Raw genomic sequence first — 12,002 nt, 5'->3', positions numbered from 1 at the left:
TCAAGGTTTTGAATTTTCGACTGTGCGGCAGAGCGTCATACCGCCGCAATACCCTGCATTTCACAAATCAGCCATGAAGTTTTTACATAGCATTTTATGCATTTGTGGATGGTCTAGGAACGTAATCCAGGACATTAAACATTGTTCCTTACGGGGAAACATAATTAAATTAACAAACGTTTTGCTTAACGGACTTTTTTTGGGATCGTAACATTTCCGTTAATCAAGGACTTACTGCACTACTGATTAGACAAGACTGGTCCAGTGACATGTTTCGTAGCTATGTGCTGTACACGGTTGCGGTTGCTATGCATGCCGGAATGCGGAGGGGAGGCTGAGTATAGTTTATTTGCGATAAAATTAATTATTTTTTACCGCTCTGCTAAATTTTTTCTTCCAATAAATTAGGTGTTTCAGTATTTTCCAGTCGAAATACATACTGCAGTGGAACTAATGAACCAAGTGTACAAGTTCATGTTTTTTTTAAAAATTTAAAGTCTGATGTTATAATAACTGAGACATAGTACGTAATTATTAAAGTTAGATGGCTGTCACATGGGCCTTAAAAATATTACATTTTCCAGGAATAGTCTACACAATACTGTGTGGTTTTCTGGATTTTTTTGTCAAGTGGGGTGTAGGGGGGGTGGGCAGGGGGAAAGGATGTTGACAGTTTCTCATGCAGAAGGATATACAAGGGAGGGAAAGTTGAAATGTCAGGAGGGGGGAGACAAGTTGGTTTATGTCTCCTGGAAGGGATGAGCTTTAGCCATGAAAAATGGGAACCATGCGCCAGCCTGCTGGATGAGTTTCGCGTATGCCCACTTGTCGCAGAAGCTACCGCTACCGTATTATTAAATGAAATGTTTTTTTTTGTATAGGAACATAATTGAGAGTATTAAAGCCCAAACAAAATACACGCTGTGTGTTTAAAAAAATAACACATTTTTATAAGCCTTCATTGTGTTTTTTTTTCCTTTTTATTCTTATTATTTGTAGTTTGATATCAAAATTTCTGATGTTTTGATGATTCCTTAGAATTTATTTGTAAAATAGCTACGTTATTTAATCCATATTCGTAAATTCTAGTGTACACTTTTTTTTGTTATTGTTTTGAAGTAGGTACATATACACAAAGTATCTCTCTCTTCTGTGTACTTATATCTATAGTCACACTATAACAATTAAAATATTAAATGCCTATGTTTTTACTTATCAATATTTTTATATATCTTTTTACTTGTCACAGGTGTGACAAAGGTATATAAAACACGTGCGTATTAGTATGCAAAGTTATGTCAAAATTTCAAAGCAATCTGTTAAGAACTTTCGGAGATTTAATATTTTGAACGAACGAACGTTACATTTTTATTAGAGGTGGACGGGAATGGTATTTTTACTTCAGGACGGGATTGGGTCATGAAAGGTATTGGATTTTCGGTATTGGAAGCAACAGCATTGAAATAATGTCACTTAACTGGGCAAACAGAAAAAAATATTTATCATTAATATGTCTCTGAAATAACATCTCATCCATCCCATGAACCATTAGTTGTCCAAATGATTTCAATTTCTCAAAAAAATATTGTTACATAAGGACAAATAATACGTAACACATAGTGGAATAAAAACAAACATCTTATTCCCTACTCATTTTCCATAATTTTCTTTTGATCATACATAATGAATGACCAGCTGCAAAAACTTATAACTGCTCCAATGTTTCTGAAAGAAACAGAAATTTATGGCTTAAATATTTGAAACCAAGAGTGGTGTCTTTCATTGTCTTTGTTAAAACTAGTTTTGTGTTTTTTAGAATTTAATTTAACGCATTTGGCAACATTGTTAATTGCTGCTCTTGTGAAGTTCATTTTTCAAACATAATCTAACGGTATGGTAAAAATAGATGTTTATGTCCGTCAAAAGTAAAATATTTTTTTATGAGAATGTTTGATCATATTTTAGTATTTATTTAGTCTTGAGTTTCTATTGTTCCTTTGTCTGGTCAATACATGTGCAGAGTTGTGGTTTGCTGTGTGACGTAGAGTGTGACGAAAACGTAAGCATGTAATGTTTTTATTATATAAAAATTAGTTTGAAGTATTATCCAGAGGAGAAAAATAATTTTCCCAGAGTTTGGGAATGGTCTCTTTCTAGATTTTTATCCAGAGTTTCAGGATCCCGTCCACCACTAATTTTTATTTATGGAGATATTCTAGCTTAAATTTGCAGGGTCATTGCTTATATTCCCTTGGACGTGCGTTATCGATGCAAAGACTGCACGCCAGTTCTGTGCCTGGCGTTCAGTGGCTGAAGAGGTGTGCGATTCACACCAGACTTGTGAAGCAGTCCGTGCCCTACAGTTATGTGGTGTGCTCTCTGTTCCAGAGTGGTGGACGCCACGGAGCAGGAAGTAGCGTCGTCCATGATGGCTGCGTTCCTGGGAGTTGGCCTGGCGTGCGGGTCTGCGCTTGGCCTGGGGATGGTGAAGATACTTTGAGTACCGCCAGCAACTTTCAGGGTCGCAGTTGGTACTAGTTGCTGTGTGTATTCCACTTGTCATGGAGCGTGATCTCAGTTGCATAAAACTGCACGACGAAAAGGCTTTATGCATAAATATTATGTCAAAAAAACTGTTCTTATGTGACAGATAACCTAGTCGGCATTTTTTTCTTTTTGAGTAGGCCTTACCACTTACCTTAATACATTAACTCCAGGAAGGTGCATGAAAGAGACTGTTTGTACACTGCACATACTTGCTCATTTGTTTTTTTTTTGCCATCTGACTCTTTAAAGAATAAACTTAATTCTAAAATTTAATATTAAACAAGTACATGTAACAGACGGCTCAAAGTAACTTTGGATACTAATATTTAATATGAAACATCAAGCTATCATAAGTACATATAACAGATGGCTCAAAGTAACTTAGGTTATAAAATTGGTATTTCTGGTACTGTGCAAATATTATGTTAGAGATGTGATGGTTTAAAAAAAAAAAAAAAAAAAAAAAAAACACTACATATTGTAAATAGATAGTTTTAAAGTATGTATAGAATGTATTTCTGAGGGCAGACAGCCCAGTTGGGTTGCAAGTGTCTTACTCATATGCGTGGCTATTGCTCTGGTAATAGGTGTTCTTATTTTCAGGACCCAGGTACAGACCCTATTTATTAAATGAAATGAGAATTTCCATTTGTGGCTTTTTTTTTAAACGAAACTTCTTTGCGCGTGGTGAGAGTAAATTTTCAAGGCCAAATTTTTATGCAACATTTTCATGACATTTTGTGAAACGTTTCTGATGCGAAAAGGACAGAGGATAGGTACTTGACCAAAGAGATAAAAAGGGAGTACTATGTTATGTACATTGCTGGGCTCATTTTCATTCTTCTCTTTGTGCATTAATTTGTCCCCGACCCAAAATAAAATTAGATACAAGAGAGACAGATGAACGGAAGAATAGGACAGTGTGTGTATGAATGCGCTTGTTTCAGAAAATAGATATAGGTATCCTATACAGTCATCTGTGAATACCTAGACTTTTATATTTGCTACCAGAACGCTCGCGTTCCTTCTTGTTCAACCAGCATCGTAGAGAGCTCTGTTGAGATAGTACCTGCATTTCCCGCATAGATAGTTCTGACTGTTATGAATTTCGTATTTCGTTCAGAGATTTGGCGTGTTCTAAATGGCAGAATTGTTTGAAGAAACAGTAACATGCACAGAACTGATACTTTGGCTATAATGTTTTCATTTTTATTCTTTAAATACTTTCCTTTAAATCCTATTAATACTATAAGTTGTTTAGAAAATTAACTTCTTTCTCTCTCTGCCGTTTTATCCCTTATAATATACTTACGAGTCGAGGTTTGAATTGCTGAAGAAGTTTTATTTCCATCACATTTACAGAGTTACATGCACTCTTTTTTTTTTTTGCTTGAATCCTTGAGATTAAAAGAACATTTGTTACATACTCAGATATTCATTTACCTATAGAATTAAAATTTTTGTTTAGTTGTTTGTTAAAAATATTTCTAATAAAAGTTAACATTTGGGATTTTTAAATATTGACACGACTAGCTACCAAACATTTGCCCAACCCTACTGATTACAAATCCTTTGTGGTAAACTGAAGAATTATAGATGTAAACCATTGCTTATCATTTGTATAACTGGTTTTCTACGAGGAAACTGTCTTGATTGCTACAGCAAAGGCCATCCATTTCTTACCACTGCTGTCGTTTTAGTATTCTACAGGAAAAAATAATTTTTTCATTCTGGAGAGCTAATAGGAGTTGTAAAAGCCCCTGCCGTATCACAGGTGACTCGGGAGTCCCAGGGTGATGTGATAGGCTGAGGTGAGCACCTGCTAGAGCTCCATTGGAGGAGCTTTGAGCCCAGTCAGCTGACTAGTTAGCGATACGTCTCAACAGCGATGTATCTGTTTCCCCTGTCCAATGGGTAGAGACAATATTGTATAGTGAATTGCGATAAAACCGAAAAGCATTCAGTACATCATATAACACCGAAATGCAAGGTAATATGCCATGAAGCATCAAAATGAAACTAAAATAATGAAATCAATCAGCTTTTATAACCAAAAATTAACTTCAATCACAAAAACATAACCTTTTAATAAAGTAAATTCAATAAATGTAAATTTTTTTTTTCATTCAACTGTTATAACTCAGTTTTACATTACGATGGTACATTTTTCCAATACAGTAGAACCCTGTTATAATGTTCCTGCATATAATATTTTCCTGCTTATAATGTCATATTTCTAAAGTCCCAATATTTCCCCCATAAGGACAATGTATTTATTTCCTGCATATAATGTTCATAAATAGTGTAATTTCCTGCTTATAATGTTTGCTTTCTAACATTCAATAAATGGGGAAAAATGTTTTAAAACCAAATTATTCCAACACTTACGATAAAAAGTTTCCTTTATGTATGTTTATGTTTACAATCACTGCCATGCAATACATGAAGTTTGTTAAAATACAATTTTATGCAATATACTGAAGGTACACAATGTTCATAGTTATGTGTCAATTGGCACCCTTAGTCAACTCTTCTCTTCCGTGCCATTCCAGTGGGTATTCAGATGCACGTACATAGTCCTACGATATTTAAGTTGCCGACCATTGAGCGAGGGCATAACTAAAAGTGTTTACTATTGCTTACAAATAATTTTTTTTTTCATACATAGGAATCCCAAAATTAAACATTTTCAGGTGGCGAAGGAGTAGACGTTCTTACTCTTAATGTTGTCATCATGAATCGTGAGACAATTTTACCAAAAATGTGGCAGTGTATCTGTAAAGACAAACAAAAATTAACCAGGGAACAAGACGAAGTTGAAAAATTGTTGGCTTGTTTCAGAAAACTCATGTATCAAGTAGACTATCTTTGGTTTTAACATTAAAGTTGTTTACATAGCTTGGTGAATCCATTGGTACAAAGCTTGAACATTGTTAAGTGCTAAATTGAGATTTCATGCTTATAATGCTTTCCTGCTTATAATGTTTTCTTCTTGTGCTCCCTTGAATAACATTATAACAGGGTTCTACTGTACACAAATATCTGACAATTTATTTTTATTGTTCCAAATAGTTAAACATTATTAAAAATTATTAAATTTTATTATAAAAATAATTAAGTGCTATAATTGTTAAATAATATGCTATAGTTATGAATAAACAGATCTCGTATAAAATAAAAACAGTAATTCCCAAAACTCTTGTTTCTAAAAGTGAAATTAGCCTAAAAATAAACCCATATAATGTATATTCTTGTCCCTACTGATGTGAGGTTTCATCCTGACACCCGCTCACTTGTAGACGCCAGACACGTTTTAAAATTTTGATGTTACCAGAGTTGAATCATTGGCTGTTCTACTTAATTTATTATTAGTGACAGTGTAATGCATTTAATGAAGTTTTTTTAGTGCTCATATTAAAATGTTAAAATGTTTATGTGCGGTTTCAATTTCCTTGAATTCATTGGCCATGGAGTATGTTAAATTTCCATTTGCTCTCTGTGCACTCGTGGTAGTGTGTTACAACCAAACTGCGCAGCTTGTTTTACTTCATTAAGTTATTTTCCATACAGCAAAAAAAAAAAACATACTGTCTGTGAAAATGAACAATGTTCAGGTTCACAATCCCGTATCCAGATAGTGTGCAGACGTGCGAGTAACTTTCAGCCAGGTCTGTGCGAAGCTTTGACTAGGCGAATCAATCAAACGTCTTTTTAGTATTTGATTTGACTTTCCCAGGAAAGATTTAAATATTGCAAACCTAAGATTCACTCATAAAAATATTTAGTTAATTTTTTTTTTTTTTGGTATATGTTTTGCTTGAACAATGTTGGTTACTTGTTAAAATCAAAAGGTGGCACTCCGTTATCTTTTATGAATGCTCAATATTAATACAGGAAAGCTTCACTATAAAGAACATGAAGGGACCAAAAAATAGTTGAGTTTGTTATACTGAAGTTCTTTATACTGAAACATAAGCATTGTTATAAATATGTATACCGATAAACACATGAAACACCTTAAGTGTACTAAGGTTCAGTATCTCAGTCATTAGTCTATGGCCGCTTGAAGAACCTGTTCACATACTCTCTGCTGATGCTTTGTCTATGGTCAGGAGACACATTGTAGGCAGAGCTGCCAACCTCAAATCACACCCATCAGTAATGACAATTATATGGAAAAAGTACATGTAAATCATGCACGATAAATTTTTCCTGAGGAATTATGACACACACAAGATAAAATAAGGACAATAATATGCAAAAAAAAAATGAAAAATGTAGGCCTATGCATATGAATACAAAGAAAATTAATGAATCAAAGAAAAAAAAAACGATTTGAACAATACAATCATCTGAATATGTAAGAAATGTCAGTAATTTTACAGGAAATTTTCAACCTTCAATTCAAAGTATGCAAAGTTATACTTTTGAACAATTGTCTTTTTATTTGCTTCTTTTATCCTGGCTGGATAAGAACTGTCTTATAAACAAACAACAGAACTTGTAAACAATAACTCTGCGTTAGTTACTTTCGTTTCTTCAGATGTAGCGAAAAAACTACGATATGGATTTATTGCTTTTTATGACTATAAAATATTCCGCATGTTTCTTTAATTCAATGTGCCCTCTACAGTCATCCCTTCCAATGTGTGCAATCGAAAAGTCACACGTGCATACATTACAAAACGCATGGTGTTCCAAAACATTTGAAGACGACAAGCATCGTCATTCTTTTGAATATTTAGGTCTTAGGTCAAAAGTTTTGATGAATTGCGTTATTTTTTTTTCTCCCCCATATACACTTTTGTTCTGTCACACGCTTCATTTCTAACAACCGGCACTGAAGAACACAACACTATTGAAAAACGTAAAAAATTTCACGCCTGTAGACACGACAAAAACACTATGGACTGTGATGAAAAAAATGACTTTCAAAAAATAAATTAAAACACAGGTTAGCCAAAGTACCGTACAAAAATTATCGTAATGTAAGTAGCCAAAAAACGAAAAATCCGAGAATATGTACTAGTTGTATCGTACAACGGACATAATACCATTCCAATATTATTTCAAAACACGAGAATTAATCTACTAATTTCGATAGTACGTGCGCACACATACTAGTTCCGTTATTGTTTTTGTTTACGTACACGCTGTTACGTTTGAATAAGAAAATTAAAAATAAAGAACAAGTTTTTGGATGGTAATTTTTTTCATAATTTGCCTCAAGGTTGTTCATTCAAGTGAATATTTTTGTTTCACGAAGAAACGGACCGTCGTAAAATTCGTTAAGATGAAATAAAATTCAAGGTTATTATATACGTTTTTGGCGGGACCAAACAATGAGTTCGGTTAAGTGAAGTGTTCGTTTAACTGAAGTTCGTTGTACTGGTGCTTTCCTGTATTATGCATGGTTATTCACCTGTTAGTTCAAACATTACAAACTTTAAACAATTATTTTTTTTACTATAACTTTACTTTTTATAAAATGAGTTTAATGCTGCTTCACAAGAACAATTTTGTAAATTTGATTCAACTTCATGAATATTTAAAAATCAATTTGATATTCGCTTTGCATAAAAAAACTAGTATTCGCACAGGTCTATTTTCAGCATCGAGTATTTTATGTATTTAATGTTTGTTTTTAAGGTGAATTGTGTATCTCTCGTGGTTTTATTTGATGACATTTCATGAAATACCGAGAAAATGTTTTAAAAAAAGCTTTAAATTCCTTTAGACGTTTGTGAAAACAAAGAAGTTTATCAGTAACCCGTAAATTTACTTTAAAAGCTTCAAAGTGATTGTGTGTGTCTTGTGCACACACCTGTGAGCAGACCTGCCAACTTGTAAAGTTGCTTATCAGTAAGATTTTAAAATTTTCCGAAAAGTGCGTAAATAGGTCGCGGCATTTCATGTCAGTTATATACACCAGTTGTTCACCATAAATAAGTGGGAAACATGTGTTATACACATAATTACACAAAAACATCACGTATCATGCAAATGAATGCTATTCTCCGTAATTTAAACAAACAAGATGAAAAATAATCTTCAAAACTTAATTTTCTTAAGCTGAACATAAAATTCACTTTTTCTTTTAAAAATTCTTGAAAACCAATTTACCTACCAATCTTTTGGATGATGTTTGTTATTTTTTCCCCCCTGAATTTTGCCACACTCAAGTTAAAATTATGCCACTGCAAACACTTGTAAAACCTTAACAAAATATGTCACCACGAGGGGATAAAGTTTGGAACAAGAATCTGTGAAAGGCAAAATGGCCCAGTTTGCAAACAGTCAACAATATTAGAAACTGCATCTAAAGCCATTTCATTAACAATGGCATTTGTCTTAGTTCTACCACAGCTATATTGCTTAGCCACATCACACTTAGGAAACATTTTTCTAAGCAGTGGGCCAACATGATCTGCAACACTGAAGGGTATGTTGCGTTCCACTATTAAACCAGTGAACAAACACTCAGCCTGAATAACCTCATTTTCAACAGTATGTAAGGGTTATATCTTTTTATTTTCCTGTTGGTATTTGAAATTACTTACATGTTTCGCACACTTGATATGGATAGTGATATCATTTTTGCCCCCATGAGAAATATTAATATCACAGCGACAGACAGAACAAAACGCATGCTTCTCACCTTTCTCAGACTTCAGGATAGATACATGAAAACTGTGTAGAGTATGCCGATCTAAACATTTGATCGTATTGTTTCTTTTTATCACACATTTTATACCTTTTGTTGGCACATAAGTACTATGTTTATGCAACAAAAAAGAAAAATAATCGACGCCTTGACTCAAACAACTTTATTTCATTCTTGCTTCACTACACAACGAAATGTATGTGAAACTCAAAATACACTCCCAAACATAGCTGTATCGTAAATATTTTGCTTTAACTGAACCACTATAGTTTTTAATTGATGTAAACCAAACCACTATTTGTTATCAAACACAACACTACACGCGTGGACATAACCTGCAATCTCGCACACGACGGGCCCATCTACAAAAATCCGAACCTGTGGCCTCTGGGCGGTCCGTGTCCTTATCCCATAGATAAAGGTTACTATCTTAATGTGAATGAATGACGTCACATTGTCGCATATACAACTGTCCAGTATACAATTACGATGTCTGATGTCTGAGTCTAACGATTTCTAAAGTATTCACCACAGCGCAGTACTGTGGAAGCGCGGCAAAAAATATCGCCGGGTCAGTGCAAATATATGGTATTCTGTACTGTAAACTACAGTACATGTACCACAAAATGCGGTTAAAACAATCTTGCAGCACGTTAAAATCGGTACTACCTTTCTTCTTGCCATAAAAACCGTTACAAAACTGTGGTATTGTACGTGACATTTACGGCACTGTTCTAACAAAAATACGGTACAAAAACTGTACATATGGTATTTATTGATGCAAGTACACTATTCTATGGCACGAGATTGAAAACGCTAGCCCGTGAGTCAATGTATAATTTCAGGCCAGCAGAAACGTAATGCGTAAAATTAATGCCGCTCCCCGTAAAAACGTAAGAATTGCAATTACCCGTACAAATTACGGGAGAATCGTACAAGTTGGCAGGTCTGCCTGTGAGTATCATAACCTGTATTTTAAATGAAGGGAAAAGTGTTGTGCCCAAGGCCAGGTTTATTGACTGCAAGAGACACAACAGCGCGGCACTTAACAATCACAAGAAAAACACGTCACGTCACCAACCTTAATATTCAAAACAGATAACATATGTTAATGACGTGGTATTTCACAGTTGTTTTATTTGTTAAGCCAGTGCCTGCTATTAGTTTTTGATATCCTACTGTGTGTGGTTTTTTTGGCAGTGTTGTGTTGTTCAAAAACATGTAAAGCAGGTATGTCACAATGAAAGTTTTCTTGTACATCAATTTGCAATGGCTGCTGATATCAATAAAATGATTTATGTGTGTGTTAGTAGTAGACTGGCCATTTCTACTTAAGTTTTGGTCTTTGTGTGCAATTCTCTCTAGAATTACAAGGTGAAAATTTCCAGTGTTGGAGATTAGATACCTAAAAATTGGTTTTGTTTGAAATTTAATAATCATTAAAACTACTATGGATAAAATTTGGTTTTTAATAAAAATAAACAAAATTACCATAATAAATTAAATCAAAAAGTTCATTAACAAAAATTTCAGAAGTAATAAGTAAATTAAAGAACCGTACATCATGGCATACATGCTTTCATTGTTGATCAAATTATTTTTTTATTGGTTGATCTAGTCATTTAAAAACCAGATGTTTTCAATTTTTTTTTGTAACAGAGATTTTTTTAAGATACCTATTTTTAACTGTACTATATACAGTACATTTTATTTGTAACAAGGTATACAATTTTTTTAAATGTATTTTTTGCAGCTTGATGTAGGTTATAAATATGTTTATGTCATCTGAGTAATTGTGTGTTTGATATATATATATTTTTTTTTTGTTATGCCTTAACATGTGAATTGTGAACTATCCATATCAGAAGCAACTTATCAAAACTAGCTTCTGAAAGATGTAGAGAACAAGTTTTGTTTACAACCTGACTGTATTATAATTTTTACAATAAAATTATTTTGTGAAAGTTGCCATAAAGTTGTTTCTGGAACTGCTTCACCAAATCTTAAGATTTTTTTTATTAAGTACTGTTCTCAGTTTTTACTCACATGACAAAGTATTGAAAGGTGTTAAAACTGTGGCCCTTTTGCTATAAAAATAAATCTTGGCCATTCTTTCTCAAAAATTTTTTGTATGTTATTAAAATTATGTTTTAAGTCAAATTAATGTTCAGGAAAAGTTTTGGTTTCACATTATGACATATTGATTCACACAAAAAAAAAAAATTGCAACAAGAGTAATGGATATACAGTAAAACCCTGATTTTACATTACCGCTTTTTTACATTTTTCTGTTATTTGCAACAAACAAATGAAACGATTTAAAAATAAGAGAGTTTATTTTCCGTTGTTAATGCAAATAAACAATTTCTGTACAACAGAAATTATATCTTTCTGCTGAAAAGTACCTGTGAATACCTGCTACTAGTGTTCCATCTGAGAGACTTTTCAGCACACGTGGAATTGTTCCTGGCACTAAAAGATGTTAATTGAAAAAAATTGAATGTTATCTAAATAAAAATCCAGGAATTCTGTAATTGGTGCTAGTTTAGTTAAATGATTTATATAGTGAGCCAATGTATGGCTGTTGAAATTGTGTTGAATTGTACTGTACAATCTTTACTGAAAGTGAACTTTAGGCAAGCACACACTTGTTTTGTATCTATATTACTGCTGGTTTAAAAAAAGAAATCCCATTCATTGGATCTTATATAACGTTTTAACCGACTTCAAAAAAGGAGGCGGCTTCAATTTGACTGTATTTTTTTAAAAAATTTTTTTACTTTTTAATAAC

At 33.3% G+C, this 12,002-nt stretch overlaps 1 protein-coding gene across 1 annotated transcript in view; it reads left to right on the top strand.

Moving 5' to 3' along the window:
* LOC134538404 (equilibrative nucleoside transporter 1) overlaps positions 1–11,178 on the top strand; it is a 58,221-nt gene extending 47,043 nt beyond the window's left edge. The window contains exon 12 of the mRNA XM_063379703.1: positions 2,389–11,178. Coding sequence (XP_063235773.1) covers positions 2,389–2,500 — 112 coding nt within the window. The 3' untranslated portion in view covers positions 2,501–11,178. The remainder of the gene's footprint in view (positions 1–2,388) is intronic.
* The last annotated feature ends 824 nt before the right edge of the window (positions 11,179–12,002 follow it).

The sequence above is a fragment of the Bacillus rossius genome, chromosome 13 (assembly GCF_032445375.1).
Source record: "Bacillus rossius redtenbacheri isolate Brsri chromosome 13, Brsri_v3, whole genome shotgun sequence".
Lineage (NCBI taxonomy): Eukaryota > Metazoa > Arthropoda > Insecta > Phasmatodea > Bacillidae > Bacillus > Bacillus rossius.
The sequence above is the reverse complement of the archived record's forward strand: the minus strand, read 5'-3'. Positions and strand labels throughout refer to the sequence as shown.